General features: G+C 42.7%; 1 protein-coding gene across 1 annotated transcript in view; it reads right to left on the reverse strand.

The window, feature by feature from the left end:
- Positions 1-15,752: 15,752 nt before the first annotated feature.
- Positions 15,753-18,083, reverse strand: part of LOC147718287 (nicotinamide N-methyltransferase-like) — a 155,093-nt gene continuing 152,762 nt past the window's right edge. The window contains exon 3 of the mRNA XM_086966680.1: positions 15,753-16,433. Coding sequence (XP_086822806.1) covers positions 16,007-16,433 — 427 coding nt within the window. The 3' untranslated portion in view covers positions 15,753-16,006. The remainder of the gene's footprint in view (positions 16,434-18,083) is intronic.

Genomic DNA, 18,083 nt, shown 5'->3' on the forward strand with positions numbered 1-18,083 from the left:
AGCAAAAAACGATACCTGTAATCGCCGCCACAGCCTGGAATAGGACGCTGCCACCGGCCAGAGTCAGACCACGCCATACTCCGTGCCCCAGTAACGACGCGACAGTGCCAGGTGGTGCATAAAATTGGCGCTGAGCCCCGCTTCGCGGGAAGAGCCGAGCGAAGCCCGGCTAAAGGGAGGGCCCCTTTAAGCCTGTGCCGAATGCCTGTAATTTACACCCTCCCCAAGATACATAAGAGCATCACTGCCCCACCAGGACTCCCTTTTGTGTCGGGCCGTGGTTCTATTCTTGAACCTTTGGGCAAATACGTCAACTTTTTTATCAAGGATTTTGTACCAGAAACTCAATGCTATGTTAGGGATAGCATGGCTATGGTAAACTTTATTGAGGACACACCCTTCACTGTAGGCGACCAGCTTCTGTGTACAATGGACGTTGAGTCCTTGCACACAAATATCCCCCAAAGTGCTGCCCTTTTGGTCATATGCGACATTCGTGACACCAGGCCTAGACCCCATCGTGTCCCTACTGTTTTTATACTCCAACTGTTGGAAATTTGTCTGACCAAAAATGTATTTTCCTTTGACCAGCAGTACTTTCAACAAGTCAAAGGGACTTCCATGGGGGCTATTTTTGCCCCCAACCTCGCAATATTATTCGTAGACCAAATAGAGACTAACTCCATCCTAACACCTTCCAATCCTTTTTCATCAGGCATTTCCATCTGGAAATGTTACATCAATGATATTTTTTTAATTTGGAATAGTGATGTGGGAAATCTGAATCTATTTATCCATTGGTTGAACAACAATTGTTGTGGTCTCACATTTACTAGCTCAATTGACACCCAATCCATCCCCTTCTTGGACCTACACATATATCACCTTGATGGTTACTTACACACAAGGCTACATCGCAAACCAACAGAGAGGAACACGCTGTTATCCTATAACAGCAACCCCCCTAGAGCCCTTAGGGATTCCTTGCCCTACTCCCAGTTCCACCGCATCAGGCGGAATTGTTTTGCCAAGGAAGACTTTTTTAAGGAGGCTGGTGTACTATCAGAAAAACTAAAACACAGGGGCTACCCCAATAGGTTAGTCAGAACAGCTGTCAAACGTGCCTGGTATTGCCCAAGGGAGGCACTTCTCTGTCCCAAAGAAAAAGAAGCTAATACTAGGTTAAACTGTGTAACTACGTTCACGCCCGTGTCCGATGCATTGAAAAAAAGCATTCTCAGACATTGGCCAACCCTGAGCGCAGGTGCCCTGCATTTTGACCGCCCATTGTTCGCTTTTAAAAAAAGTTCCAACCTTAAAGACCACTTGGTCAGAGCTGCTCTACCCAACCCTCCAACTTTGAGAGCAATAGACTCCCTATGGACCCAAACACCACTAGTGGGACATGTTAAATGTGGATCATGTAACGTATGTGGGTTTACTATTGAAGGGAAGTTGTTTGTTTTTAATAAAGTGACTATTCAATGCAAAAGCTTTACTAACTGTAACAGCAGTGATGTAATTTACCTGATCCACTGCCCTTTCAAATTGATATATGTGGAACAAACGAGGCAAAAAATCAAGACAAGGATTCGCTGCACAACTCCCAACACCCTTTTAGTGGATCACTTCACCGACAAAGGACACACAAACAATGATTTGAAATGGACTGTCCTCAAATCTGTGAAACTACCACCACGTGGAGGTGACATTGGACTCCTGCTAAACAGAGATGAACTAAAAATGATCTTACTTCTGGACAGTATACGAAGTGGCCTCAACCGTAATGAGGACTGGACCTCACTTCTGTGAAAATCAGTTTTTAGTCCTGTAAATTAGGGCTGGACCTCACTTCTGTGATAATGTATTTCTACCCCTTGAAATATGAATGCGTGCCTATTCTGAATCTCTTCAATTAATTGGCTTTAGAATGTTATTCATTTTAAGTCACCTGCATGATTTTAGAACTCACCAACTCACTTATATAATTCCCTCACTCACTTGCAGCACTCCCTGTAACCATCCTGGTGACCATTCCAATATGTCTGCCACCACCCCTTGGCTGCCCCCACAATCATGGCCGCCAATTCCCCATTCCAACATGACCGACGCCTCTATTTCCCATGAGCACGCCCACACCCAGGCGTTCTACGGCGCAATTGTGCACCAAGACGCCCTCGGAAGTTCCATCGCAAACTTTAGGTAAGCGCTTATCCCTTTCTAACCCCTTGGTTAGATCGCCAATTGCAGCACCATGCGGGACCATAATGTCACCTTATTTCTTCCACCGGAGCCTTATTATAGGTTACCGCGCTCCGTAGCCGTTTTTTGAAATCGGCAAACTCATAGGTAAGCAGCCGTTGTTGGTTAGGCGTTAAACATGGCATTTTCCCTGGTTCTCAGTGCACACAACGGTAATTTTAACCCCTAATCCCGGTTCTAGGCACTTCTACCGGGTTCTGCATCCCTTTATTGTTCCCTACTACCGGCTTGTGGGTCATCGGCTACGCGCTATCAACACAGACCTTATAGCCCTTTGCGCTCCCCGGGGACCTTGAACCGTGAGGTAAGCCTATCTACCGAGCAGTCACTTTAGATCTAATTCGCGATTGGCAGCCCCTCCTAATTCACGGTCTCATCCCATGTAGGCTCCCCGTAGGCGTCACACGCCTAATTCTACAACTAGCCCTTCAGCTAATCACCTGCTTTGTGGGTCGACCCTTTCAAGCAACTCGGTGACTCCTATAACGCGAGGTAAGCCTTTTTTACCCCATGTTCCTTCACTCAATCTCTAAGCATAGATGCGCAGGCTAATTACGGTCCCACTCCCCGTAGGCACAACACGCCTAATCTGACTGCCAGCCCACTTGGAACCATCAACCTTAATCCTTGCAGGCTCCACATCTGGTAGCCTGACCTACCGTGATCCTGCTATTGGCCCAATTCACCGTGCCTAGGTAATTATGCCACTCCTGGTCTCACAGCAATGTCACTCATCCCTTGCACGAGTAGTCCATGATACTCTCACAATTTCCACCTTATTCACGTAATAGCTTCTTGCACGCAATAAACCAATGCACTTGCGCTGTGTTCGCCTGGCTATGGTTGCCTGTCACCTTTTACACCTTTGATATGTACCATCGTGGCATGGTTTGGTCACCGATAAGAAATGCGTCTTGGTTGCGACGCAGTTGATATGCTCCATCCTAGCATGTTTTGGTCACCAATAAGAAATGCGCTGTGATTGCCTGGCACTGGTTGCCCGACACTCTTTCACATGAATGGCCAATACCACCCCAGTGCATGGTATGTTAAACATGTTGAAATTGTTCTATGAGTTATACAGCTGGTTAATCGTCTGTTATATGTCACCTTGCTCCCTCCTGTCAATACAGGCTTCCTATTCAGGCAAGCACTGAATGTCCTGATGATGATCCACAATTTTTACTGGATCAAAACGCAGTCGACAAAATATGTGGTTTAAACACTAGTACACTATCATGTGCCAAAAATCATGTGTTTTCTACATATGTGAAGCAAATAGATTGAAAAATTACCTTTTGCTCCTGTACCTTCTAAATGCTTGAAAATCCATTGTTAATTGTACTGTGTGTTGTATGTCTAGTACTGTGGATACAGGACTGTGTCCCACTGCTCTATTGTTGTTTTGTTTGATTTGACTTATTTAGTTATCGAATACATTTTGGAGACCGGCTGGACTTTGTGTTCATTATAGCGCATATTGTGGCCTATAATTATTGAAATTGTTATTCTTCCTTGTCAAGGACCATTGTTCTTTGGTCACTTGCTAAAAGAACAGCAGTTCGAGTCACGAATCGGAAGAACTGGGTTCATGGTACCCAATGTCGCCGAGTACTCCCGACTTTGGTGGAGCCTGCTGTATTGACCAACCACTGAGAGGTTCTGACTGCGGAAAGAGGTCGTGCTGTGACGCCGGACGGATCTGAGGAGTTCTTCTTGGACCAGACAGTCCCTGGAGCAACCAGATATAATTTGAGGCCGAGAGAGAAATCTGCAGCATTGTGAAAGTTGTCTGAGCATTCCCTGGGTCAGTTAAACGGAGAGCGATGTGGCAAGGGGGGGGATAGCCCTGCACTAGAGTATTGATACCCGTCTTGGCCCGTGGTGAAGAAATCAAAGGCTACCCAGGGGTAAGAGCTCTGACAACTACTTTAGTTTCAGGAAGATTTGTTTTGTGCCGTGACTGAGAATGGGGAAGAAGAAGACGATTTTTTGTGTTATATGGTTTATTGTTGCCTTGATGATTGTGGCAGCAATAACATGGTCTGTTGAGGAAACAACTCCTGCTCGTGAGTTGTTCATTGTTACTACGCCTGCACCAGAGGAGCATTATTTCTTTACGCTCCTATATCAAGAATCGAAACATCGACAATCTTATCTGAATAACACATTCGTTCAAATGTTACATCATACCCACATCGCTACTAATGCAACAAACTGTTGGTTTTGTGGGATGATACCTGCACACCAAAAGAAAGGTGTTACACCGTTTTTACCTCTCCCTTTTGCGCATAATGGCTCTTGTCGAGCCTGGTATATTTTGCTCTTTGCGACTAGGAAGCCTACAGTGGGCAGACAGCTTTTTCGGTTAAAAAAAGAGTGCCACCAGGACAAAGATGGGTATCCTCAAGCGAATGGGAATATATGGGAGTGGGAAGAATATCGACCGGACAATGTTTCAACACCATATATCATCACCAACACGAGAGACTCATTTGAGGCTGAACATTTTGTTATTTCTGTTACCCAGACACAAGCATAACTATGTGTACAGAGCATTGGACATATCCCTGTGGGAATTAGTGATTGTATCACTGTATTAAATATAGATGGTTTAAACAACAGTACTTTTTTAGCTTCGCACAATACCTATTTTGTGTGCGGAAATCGTGGATATTATCGATTGCCAGCTGGATGGACTGGTATTTGCTATGTTTCTTTTCTGTTGCCCCCTTGTGTTTTTAGCTCCTCCAATGTATCACCGAAATCTTAAATTGTTCAATAATATTACTGTAAATAGGTATAAAAGAACATTGACTACTGATGATGTTGATCAGACTTACACTAGCCTACAACAGTATGTAGATTTCAATTTAGGATTGTTCTTTTTCGTAGGTGCTGCATTAAATAGCAGGAAAATGTGACGATTGACTAGAGTAGTGGAAGCTGTTACTGAACAGATAGCTGCAGCCTTAGGAAATATTACTGAAGAATTACAGATTGCAAGAATTGTAGCTTTGCAGAACCGAATGGTTCTAGATGTGATGTTAGCAGATAGAGGTGGTGCATGCCGTGTTATTGGTAGTAGCTGCTGTATGTTTATCCCAGACCATACCCCATCAGTGTATAAAGCGATAAATAAACTTCATAAAATCGCCGCAGACATCCACACAGAAAATGGTACATGGACTTTTACAGGATGGCTTTGGACTTCAATCTCTGCTTGGGGTTGGAAAGAATTAACAGTCCTATATATAATCATTGTAATAATGTTTTCCTGTTGTGTCTGTTTTCAATGCAGCCCAATGATTTGTTCTATGTGTGTCAATGCTTGTATACCAACGAAAAATAATATTACAGAAGTCAAAATGCAGAATGATCTGAAAAAGGATATAGCAAGTATGATGACCATTGATATAAGAGATGAATATCTGGCCATTCCTAGGAAGTTGAATGTCTTCAGCTAATGCTGAAAGGGTTGTCTGTTGTAAATTAGCAGCAGTTAGATTAAGCATTAGCAGAAGACATGCTTTGGTTTTTACCATTATCCTAATAAATGTGCCGAATCCATCTTGAATTTGTAGCGGTCATTTTGTATGCCATACATTGCCATGTGCTCGTCATGTGCTTGGTCCTACCTTCATGTTCATCGTGCCTGGAGTCTGCCTGGCAACAGGCTTTTTTTAGTGCGCAGTAGGATCAGAGACCGTTACTAATTGGTTGAAGACAGGAATGTGCCTACCAGTTATCGGAGACTGTTAACTCCGCCCACTAATCGATTGTGCCTTCCAAAATGTCCTTGTATGGTCATGAATCTGCTATTGTCTTTTGTACCGCCCTATCTTGAGCCCCCTCATTGTGTATAAAAGGGGCCATGTGCTTTAGTTCGGTGTGCTACTCGATACAATACCGAAGGGTGTTGTGTGGGCTGTAGTATCACCTTTAAAGGTTTAATAAACTTTGCTTTTGTGTTTCCAGTTTCATTGCCAACTTCTTCCTAAGGTTTGAGGACTCTGTGCAGAGAAGGGCGAACTCTTGCACTAAGTAGGCCTGGCTGAGGTTTGCTTACAACACTGGCTGGACTTAATTTGAGTAACCCTGCCAAGAAGCGGCCTTCACCCAATATGAAAACCAGGTCAGCCAGAAGTGCCAAAGTTGGAGTGGCACAACAGTCGCAGGGCCCAGTATCCAAAAAGAAATGCACAGGGGTGCAACAGCAAGCGGCAGAGGGAAAAGTAAAAAAAAACTAAGGAGGTTGCGCCCAAAGAGAATCTGTTAACAAGTGCACCACACACACCACCACCTGCAAAGGAAGGGGCAAGCACCCTGCAATCCAGGGAAGCAGATGCCCCACGGGTCTCGGATCTCGCCTTTAGGAAACAATTGGAAAGCACTGTACATAAGATAACCCTTGCGATACACGACAGGCTGGATCGTATTGAAAATAGACTGGTGTGTCTGGATCTTTTGCTCTCATCAGTGCAGGCCAGGGGAGTTCAGGGGGTGGATCCAATTCACAAGCAGTCAAATAGGGTGGGGCAGGCATTGTGGGCACAGGTTCTAATGCTCCAACTAATTTTAATGTATCCCAAAAGGTAGTCAAAGCCTTGCAGCAAATAACGTATCCGCTCCTAGTGCCACTATCCCCCTGAGAAACCCTGTAGGGGTATCTCAAACAGAACAGGCAAGTAAGGATAAAACATTGAAGGCTATCAGCCCTTTAGTAAAACCCCAGATAACACACAAACCTCCTATAACTCACGCTGTGCTGAGTCAACAAACAATTTATCTCCCTCCGGATTCATCCCCGTACATGGTAGTACTAACAGGGGTGCCACCGTTAGAACATGGAAAGAGGGAGACCTATAGGGAATTAAAAAATAAGTGTATTTGTTGGTTGAATGCCAACCGGCCATTACCTTGCTATATATGCCCAGAGATATTATTTGTTAGGAGAGTTAATTGGGTGGGAAGGCGGGCAAAGTCGACTGAAGGTGATTGTATTATTATTAACTTCAGGGACACAAGATGTGCCGAATTTATTTGTAATGGGGCACAACACTGCTCTAGATCTTGAATCCAATCACTTCCCCTAAAGTTTTTTATGCCCCTGAACAGAACACAGAATGGGGTAACAGCTTAGGAGGTGCGGCCCAAACTATTACAATCCACAGAACATCAGGTTACAAAAAAGGTTCTGGGCCTTGTCCGGGTTGAAAGATTGTGACCCAGAGTTAAGCATGGAATAAGTGGAAACTAGAGGCAGCTTACCACAAGGACTAATAACTGTGGGGAAAGTTATTGAGGGATCTCCGTCAGTCAGGAGATCAGAAAAACTGTGTGAGTGGAACACTGTAGACCTACTGTCATGGAACGTGTCAGGACTTTCAACCAAATTCTATAATAAGGAATGGTTGGACTATGTAAATAAATTTAACGTAATCTGTGCCCAGGAAACATGGGAAGTCGACCCAACAAATTTCAATCTTGAGGGGTATAAGCTGTTTGGGACCCCAGCTGTAAGATCTAGGGCAGGCAGAGCGAAAGGAGGTCTCGCTCTGTGGGCGCATCTGACTCTAGATGGGACCTGGATAGATCTCAACTGGAAATCAGACCGTATGCTTGCAGTTCAGTTCAAAACCAGGGATCTTAACCTGATTACAGTTAATTTTTATAATGCAGGGGATTGTAGAGTGGAGGAGTTGGAGGATCAACTGTGAATCCATAGATAAAAGATGAATAATGCCCTTACTCCTTTAATTTTATTCGTAGGGGATTTTAATTGCCATTTATGTCCTCAGCTGATTCCCTGTATGGAAAACTGGGCGTCGTGTAATTTAGCGGATGGCGCCCATTTTGACCACACAATAGATAGAGCCAAACTCAATACGATGATGAGTAACTTCGATTTGTCTCATTCCATGGATCTTTTATCTCTCAATTCCAACAGTGGAGTTAATCTGACCTTTGTCTCCTGCTTACTTAAAAAGAGACTTTTAGCATTTAATATCAACTGTAGCGGTTTTAGTGACCACAACCCCGCGCAGTGAGTATTGTAGTGTCAAAGTTGAACAGAGAAATAAGGAAGAGACCTTTAGACGTCAGGGAGATGGTCACAGACCAAGGCCGAAGACTAAAATGGGCAAAAATGGATAGCGGAAGTTTTTATAAATCATTAGTCTTCAAAGGGAAACAGCAGTTGGAGGTATGTCTAAATCTGGAGATTAAAGGCCCGCTGGTGGTGGAGGCATTTGAGGAGATGGGTAGTCTAGTAGATCGCCTAATGCACGCAACAGGGAAAGGGATGGAATCCCACAACCCAAGATGGTTTTATAGGGGATGCTCTATGGCCCAGAGAAAGCTTAGAGCTGCCCTCAAACAGAAACCCAGAGATGGTGCCAGGGTTATGCATTATAAGCAAGAAGTTAGGCTCCGTAAGTTAGCCCTTCATACTGAAATGTGGGAATATTTACGCGATGCTGCCGAAAAACGCGATCTATCATCTTACCAGGTTTTGGCAAATAATTCTTAAACGCTGCTTTCAAGATGGGAACGGCCCTAGCATTGCGTTGAATGTACTCCCCGCACAATGGGTGGAACATTTCAGTGCTCTATATAACAGAGGGACCACGCTGGAAGGTGAACAAGGTGACCACAGGGACACTGTTGCTGGGGGAACAGAATTTACCCTAAAAGAGAGTGAGGGGGGCATAAAGGGCGTTACATGTAATAAAGCCCCTGGTCCTGATGGGATCCCACCAGACCTTTTCTTAAGTAACATAGAACTAAGGGGCCTGTTAGTCACAAGAGTTATAAATGTGGCGATAGCATCGGGCTTACCCCGCTCATGGTCAACGGCTATAATAGTACCAATTTTCAAGAAGGGTAGGTGAGATAGCCCCCAATGCTACAGGCCCATCTCTTTAATCGATGTAATAGCTAAAATATTGGGCAGGGCTATCCTGAACCGCCTAATGGATTGGGAAGCAGAAAACGATATCCTCACAGAAGTACAGTATGGCTTTCGGGACGGGAGGTCTACGACAGACCAGTGTTTAAATGTATACTTACTGGTCACAAAATATACTGTTGCCAGATAGGAGAAATTTATTTAGCCTTCATGGATCTGGCAGCAGCCTTCGATTGCGTAAATAGATTGAAGTTGTGGGCAATATTGTCGGATCTGGGGGTTGATGCTGGCCTCATTTCTATTTTGAGGAACCTTCATCAGAACACCATTGCAAAAGAGAGGTATAACCTGGAGGGCGACCAGACGGAGTCCTTCAAATGCACGAGCGGGGTAAGGCAAGGGTGCATACTTGCACCCTTCCAATTTTCCATTCATATCAATGGGCTTGAACGTTTTTTACTGAATCTGAAATCGGACACACCCAGAATAAGAAGTAGATCTGTTCCAGTTCTGCTTTATGCGGACGATGCGGTCTTGCTGGCTCGAACCCCAGTAGGACTGCAACGTCTGATTGATGGGTTTGTGGAGTTTATGTCTAGCCTAGACCTATCCGCTAACATGACAAAATCATATGTAATGGAGCTGGGCCCAAAACATAAGGGTAAACATTTTTACTATAGAATAGGCGCTACAAGTCTGGGAAAATTGCAGACTTTTTTATAACTGGGCATTCTATTTGATAGGAATCTGAATTTTAAACCACTGATTGAAGAACATGGTAATACGTTGGCAACCAGCTCAGAAGCGGTTATGAATTTTGGGCGCAGATTGGGCCATTGGGCCCCTGAGCAATGCTGACCATGCACAATTCGATCACTGTTGCTAAGGTTGTGTCCGGGGCAGAGTTATGTGGATTGGCAAATGTAACCAGTTTACAGACTAAGGAAAACAAACACTTAAGGAGGCTACCTAAAGCCCCCCAATCTGTACCGTCATATATAGTACACGGGGTACTTGGCTATAAGTACTTGGAGGACAGGGTGAGGAATAGACCCTGTATGGCCTGGCTAAAATGATGGATTAATAAGGAAGCTAATTTGTCGCGGTAGGTCATTACAGATTGTTTGGGGAGTGAGAAAGGTATGTCTATTCCCTGGCTGAAGTATGTAAGGGGAGAATAATTCTTACGGGGTAACCCAGTATCCCTGAGAACCTGGGCAATACAATAGTAGTTTCAACAATGGTTCTTTCGGGTTTACCAACAATTGCTTTGAGTCATACGTGTGTCTACAGCAGTAGTCAAAACATAACTTTGTTAATTATTATGCTACGTTAATTACCCTTAGAGTGCAAAACCAAACAAAGAAAAGGGTCAGGGTGATTTTAATTATTCAGTTATTTTTCATTTTTGGACTGACACCTTAGATATAAGTATAAAAAACTTTTTCACAAAGTACAAGAGTACAAGATAAGGCGCAACAATTCTAATCAGTGTGCAAAGTGACATAACGTGAAATATTGTGACATTTTGACATATAAAAGTGATGTTCTATATACAGGTGAATGAATAATTATGAAAAAAGAAGAACAATTATTAAAGGCCAATTCCTGTTTTATGATACTAGAGTCCAACACGCTATTTTAATTAGTTTTGATGCGTTGGGCACGGTAAGTAGGTCCTTTTGGTGATTTTGTCGACGTTTCGACCCTATGGACACCTTATTGTCACAATATTTTACGTTATGTCACTTTGCACACTGAACAAAATTGTTGCGCCTTATCTTGTACTCTTGTACTTTGTGAAAAAGTTTTTTATACTTATATCTAAGGTGTCAGTGCAAAAATGAAAAATAACTGAATAATTAAAATCACCCTGACCCTTTTCTTTGTTTGGTTTTGCACTCTAAGGGTAATTAACGTAGCATAATGATTAACAAAGTTATGTTTTGACTACTGCTGTAGACACACGTATGACTCAAAGCAATTGTTGGTAAACCCGAAGGAACCATTGTTGAAACTACTGAAGTATGTAAGGGGCTTTGGAGAGCATTGGATGTGGAAACCTGTTTTCAGATCCACAGAGTATCAAAAAACAAGACAAACCAAGAGCAAATGAGAAGCTCTCCAAACTTACCGCCAGGTCACGAGAATTGAGGGAAAGAAATAAGCACACAGTACAGGCCTATATAACAGTGAAACCCTCTAGTGGGCTGGAGCCCTATTTCTCCCTTGTATACAACCCGCACAATAGGTTTTTATTAACGCGTTTTAGGCTCAACTTGTTTCACCACCTTTTAGCTGAATCTGCGGGATTCACTAATGCAGTTGAGTCAAAGTGTCCCTGTGGCTGGGATCATCGATCTCCGCAGGATAGCCTTCATTTTGCATTACTATGCCCATTTTATCAAGAACCGAGGCGCTGTTTTTTAATACATCTTTTTTAAAAAGCTAATTTAAGATCAGCAAGAGATGCCCTTGTTTTATTAAAAGAGTCTAGAAATCCCCTGACATTATTTTGCGTGATCAATTTTCTAAGGAAATCAGAAAGATTAAGGTCCACTAGATGAATTTGATTTTTGATACTGTTGAGAATGGAGAAAATAAGGATGTGGTGTTATAATATATATCGTATTAGTCTATTCCTTTTTTTCTTTTAATGAAATGTTTGTATATCTTGAATAATGTACTTTTATGGTGTTGTTGAAATGCCGAATAAATAAACTTTGAATTGATTTGGCTGTAGCCAGGCCCATCTCCATGGGTCCAGGACTGGGATGACTCTACTTGGCAGGGCACATTCACAGATGACCGAATCGAGATGCAGAAGCCGGTTTGTTGGAAGTGTTTTATGTCCATGAGACTTCAGATCAGGAGGGCAGCAAGCTAGCCCTTGGCGTCAGTTTGGGTTCAAGGGATGCAGGACCAGTTCTTTAACAGCGCTGCAGTCCTTCTTACTGACTGTGTCTTTATAGGTCTAGATGTGACCTGAAATGATGGTGTCAGAGATACGGTACTAATTCCCAGTTGGGCTTTTCAAGTGGGGGAGACTTTTATAATTAGTCCTTTGCAGTGCACAGATGTTCTCCCTATCTACAAAGGCCCCAGACTCCCTACAGGGGAGGGAGTAGCCCTTTGAGTTGGGACAGGGCCCAACCCATTCAGGTGTAAGTCGAGTTCTTCTTTCCTATCCTCCCAGGTTTGACCATCAAGTATCAACTAAGCTCTCATTGTGTTTGGCTGTTTAGGGGAATTCAACAAGCACTGCTGTCCCCCACCCCAGACAAGTGATGAGAGGCAGGTGGCTGGCACCGAATGGCCAAAGTAAAAAAAAATGCAAACTGCAGCCTTAGAATTGCAATCTAAAATCCAACTTCATCATAAGTTGTGACTTTAAATTGTGTCTACAGAGAGACAATACTCAAAGTCTATATCAAAGTCTATATCTTCCGAATTGAAAAATACACTTACATTTTAATAATCTATTTCTGATGTCATCCTGTGGGAGAGATAGACCTTGTAGTAGTGGGAATCCATTTTAAATAGTTTTTCACTACCAGGAAGTGCAAAACTTAACAGGGCATGCACTGCCTTTTAGAAACATCACACCCTGCCCTATGGGAAGGTTTAGGGCTGGAAAGTGTTTTATGGTTATGGTCGAAATTGCAGTGTAACCCACACAAAAAGATTCTGCCATGGTAGGTCTGAGTCAAGGTTAGAACGATACTTAAGAGGGGCACAATGCGTGCTGCAGGCCCACTAGTGGCATTACATTTACAGGCCCTCCGCACATCTGGTGCGCTTTACTAGGGACTTATAAATAAATTAAATATGCCAACTATGGATAAATCAATATTACTATGAGTAGGGGAGAAAGTGCAAGCATTTTATCATGGGTTAGCAGTGCTAAATCACACACGGCCACATGCATCAAGGTATTTAGGAATCGCAAACGGTGCGATTCGGTAAAATTGGCCGTCTGCGATTCCTAAATACCTTTTTAGCATGCATCAATAATTTTTGGAAAAATCACAATTTTAGCGATTTCCCAAAATGTGATTGCTTCTAAGGAATCGCAAATTTGCGATTCCTTAAAAGCAATGCATGATTGTTTTTAAAATTGCGAATTCGCAATCAGTAGGGGCAAATTACCACGAGGGTGAACCTCGTGGTAATTTGCGAAAAAGGTTTAAAATGCTCAAATTAGCATTTTAAACACTGTCATGTTACAGACACACATGTCCTTAGGACATGTGTGTGTGAAACATCCACCCATGGAATGCATGAACATTTTGCGAATTCCAATTTGCGAATTCGCAATTCCCATTCATTCCTATGGGCCTTTTGGCCCATAGGAATCAATGGGAATTGCAAAATCAAAAATTGGAATGAGCATAATATTTGCGATTCGGTAAAAATTGCGATTTTTACCGAATCCCAAATTTTATGCAATTTTAATCATGCAACATGTTTTGCGATTCCCTAAAAATCGCAAAAAAGGAATCGCAAAAACAGACTTTGATGCATGTGGCCAACAGAGCCCTAAAACCAGCAAAAATTAGGTCAGAAAAGTGCATGAGGTAGGCAAAAAGTTGAGGGAACAACTCTAGGGTTGTTAGGTCTAACTAGCTGTTTATTCTATATTGCTTCTTAATATTTCAAAGAATATTTATATGGTGAAGGTCTGTTTTAGAACACAATTTTTTCCTGGCTTGTGCTTGACAGACCACCCTGAAACTTGTGTTTGTACATTGTTTGGTGAATAACTTTGGTACCTTTTCATGTAGGTTCATGAACCTTCCCAAAAATAAAACACTCCTCCACCTCACCTTCTTGTGGAGCTATTTGTCAAGTGTGGACTGAGAAAAAGAGGTGTGGGGTCCCAAAACTCTCCCCCCCATGCAATTTGAATGAGGAATTTTACATTGTAAAACTAACAAAGGAGCAAAATAGAATAATACCACAATTGGCAGAACGCTAAATATTTACTTTAAAGTGTGCTGTTTGTGTTTTATTGTAAAAATGTTCAGGATGGATAGTCTTGGCAGACACCTCCAAGAGCCCTACAAAACTGCACATTTGAAAAAAAAACAACTGTATTTGTATGTTATTTGTATGTTTCTTACCCCATCAAGGAAACTTTCTTGTCCTATAGAAAATCCTCAGGAAGTCAAGGGGTCCGTTAGTCTGAATACCAACACTTCAACAAGTCTCGCAATACTTGGCGTTGAAGGCAGAGCCGCCGGCTCCTGCCATGCACCTCAAAGACGAATACAAATATATAAGTATTCTGCTTCTTCTTCTCAGAAATAGGATAATCAGTGAGAAGACACAACTCCTGGAACTAAACAAAACACCACCCTTGGTGCAATATTTTATAATGTGGATATCAAAATACCAGTGCGGTTTCTTTACCGCTCCTCTGGTTTGACGGCTACTGCCGTGTTTTCTTTTTATTCAGGTGGCGGTTGCCGCATTGTCTCTGTGGCGGTTGCCGCGTCTCAATGGCAGCTTTGGCCGTGTTTCACCAGTGGTGGTTGCCACGTATCAATGGCGGTTTTGGCTGCGTTTCAATGGCGGCTGCAGCCGCGGTCCAAATCTTGCTGCAGCTGCCGAGTCTCACCCGCGGCGGTTGACGCATTTAGCTTCATGCGGTGGTTGCCGCAAATGTGCAGAGCTGGGGCCGCCTTTGGAATTTAGGCGAGGACTGCCGAATAAATCCTTTACCCAGCAGTGTGGGTTAAGCAACAGGGATTCCCTCTTGAAATGTAGGGAAGTTCACAGGGAACGCTCCTGCGTTCTGTTCAGGGCTGGTTTCAATGAAAATCAGTAAGCCAAGCGCCCGTTCTCGGTAGGGGAGGGGCTTATGTAGTGCTTCCTTTTGCACCTGATTTCCACATACAATCAAGGAGAGGAAAAGGAGCCCAAGAAAGGTAAAGACAGGGAAGGAAATAGAAGGCCACCTTACTACTGAACTCAGGAAAGTGGTAACAGCCACAACCACAGTGTGGCCACTGGTGTTACTCTGTTCCTAAACTGTATCACCAGAGGTTTTGAAGTACATGGGCTGGCCAACTCCTATGGAAGGTCCCAATGAACCCAGAGTGCTCATGGGCTGGGAGCAGCAATCTTTGGTTAGACTGAGTTAGTTCTGGAACAGAATACACAAACATGACACTATCTATTGGATCTCTCTTGTAAACATCTTCATAACATTTCCTCCTTCCTAAATACGTCCAAATCTTATGTTTGAAGCCTTGAGTTTGACATTAATGCATTTCAATGTATGCCACTGACTGAGGCAGATTAAACTGACCTCTTAACTTCAATAATAAATATAAAGAACGCATGAGTGCATGGTCACCCTGCTTAACCTCTCCTAATGTAATTTTATTTTCAGAGATATAATTGAATTAAAGTCAAATACTGACACATTTGTCCTGAGAAATGGTGCTCATTCAGGCCTCTTGGTTATGAATATAATTGCTGCACAAGGATCCAGTTCCTTGGGGTTTAGAGTAAAAAACAAAACATCTGGAATGAGAAGTCTTGAAAGAAAAGTCATGTCCAGGAGTTGGGATGACGTCATTGTTTATTGATTGTATTTATGCAACAAATAATCAGTAACAGTTGTATTCACTAATATTACTCAACATGATGGACTGCTTTGATGTTTTAGCAGCATTTTACTCAAAATTTAAAGGAATTATTATCATTTGAAAGAAAGTACATCATTGGAAAATGGCAAATAAATTAATTTGATTCTTATCTGAGAGTATCTTTTCATCAGTTTGCTTCCTGTAAGTCTACACTTTATTTACTGAAATATATATTTTTTTAAACTTTGCGAGCTTTTAAAATGACAAAATATTTATAATCAAATATACTGTACAAAGTTTCTGTTTTACGAGGGTAAATGTGATTTTCCTCAATGACAAAACCACCCCCCTCGAGAGCATCCTTCATAATATCCTCATCCAAGCAGAAAAGAGGAAACTTGTAGTCACCACAAGTGTAAAATGTTGAGTTGAATTTTGTAAAAATTATTAGATGTCCTCCAGGCTTTAACAGTGAAGAAACATTTTCAAGAGCTTCACAGTAGGACTTCTTGTCTTTGACAAAGTGCTCCACACAGTGTGACAGGATCAGACAGTCAGCCTGGGGGTGGATAATGGGAGAGAAAGGGTTACAGCTCATGACATCAAATTTCAGGACTCTTTGGATTTTTCTTTGTATCATCTGCTGCTTCTCAGTCCATTTTTCACTAAAACAAAAAGATAAAAGGTAATTAATATGCTTTTAATTGTTGAATGACTCATGTTTTGTAATACAAAGATAACCATCTTCATAGCTGTTCTGTAAAAATGTATAAAAGTTTTCAAGATGGCTGTTCCCAGAGCCTGTGCTGTGGACTTTCTATCCTCCACTTCTATAGAGCAATCAGTATCACAGATGTATTATCTACTATTACATTCACTATTCATTACATTTCTGCTCTCCCTAAATTCCTATTTAAAATGCTGGTGTCAGTTTTGCTTTTTGGAGTCAGAGGTTTGCATGACAGAACATAGAATACTGTACATAGGCAAAGTGAAAAAGGTCCATCATTACTAAAATATGGTCATTGCAAGATATGTTTACAGTGATCCTTCTATCTACATCACCCATTGTGTGGGAGCAGTCATCTCCATCACCATCAATAAAACTTCCCATCCACTCAAATCCCTCACCCTGAATGAAACACAAAATCTAAGAGACTTGTGTTACAGTTTATTGAGAGATCTCTACTTGTAACTGATGAACTTTCAAGGTTTTGTGTGTAATTTGTGAGCCTAACTATAAGGTCACCATAAACTTAGTTTTTTATGGGAATTTTTTAAGGTTTATTAAATTCTATGTTGTAGACGGTTGATCTAGCAGGGGCAGCTTTATGGTGGCCAGTCAAATTTGATTCCAAATCCGGTGGGGATGTATTTTCCAGGAATCTAGCCCTAACAAGACTGGTTGAAAATAGCGAAGTACATTGAAAGTGACAAGGAGCAGAGATGGGTGCAAGTGGAGGTGAAGGTGATGGACAGAGCTGTGGGCTTCTTTTAAATGGTTGCAGAAGCAGGCAGTATTAGGCTGGTTCCGCTTCCTCCTGAGGAGGACCCTTACCACACCAGAACTGCTACTGCATCAACCCCTCCCCCCAAGCTTGGAAGTGCAGAGTGCTGAGAGGCGTTGCACAGCAGTTAAAAATACAACTAAACAGGGCTGGCAGGGCTGATGACTTGACAGATTTGCCTGCATATGCCCCCCCCATGCAGCCAGATCCACAGAGCAATTGTGCCAACTTACTCAGGGACCCCGAGAATTTGGGGTAGCCTGGTTTTCTGCTGGTTCCTCTCCTGCACCTCTCTTCTGATCTACAACACGCAGCCCAGTAATTGTTCAGAGCTGGGTTCTCTGCTTACCAGGGACCTTCAAGGTTCATCTCTGATGAGTTAGAGGAGTGCTTAGGAGTGTACAGGTGCACTGAGGATAAAGTACCTGTGGAGGACAGGCGACCAGAAGAACAGTAACAATAAGGGCTCACCCGCTCAATTTGCAGACGTCATATTGCTAACATTTTCAGCGTGCTTGTGCTCTTCGTGCTGGCCGACCATATCTATGCGCCCGGTGCACTGCAGGAGGGGAGGTGGATCTTTTGCAATCCACTATGCTTCACTAGCCAAAGCCTCTGGTTGGGGTCCCTGGACCAAATAAATATCCAAAATCACTCTGTGAGACATCCAAGGTACTCATGAGCCCCCGCTCAAACTTTTAAAAACTCAAACAAGTACTGACTCAGCAGGTAACGGGGATACATACATTATCCCAGGTTAACCTGAAAGCAGCATGGCAGGAACAGGAAAAATTACTACAAAAGGAG

This window comes from Lissotriton vulgaris, chromosome 4_1 (genome assembly GCF_964263255.1).
Source record: "Lissotriton vulgaris chromosome 4_1, aLisVul1.2, whole genome shotgun sequence".
Classification (NCBI taxonomy): domain Eukaryota; kingdom Metazoa; phylum Chordata; class Amphibia; order Caudata; family Salamandridae; genus Lissotriton; species Lissotriton vulgaris.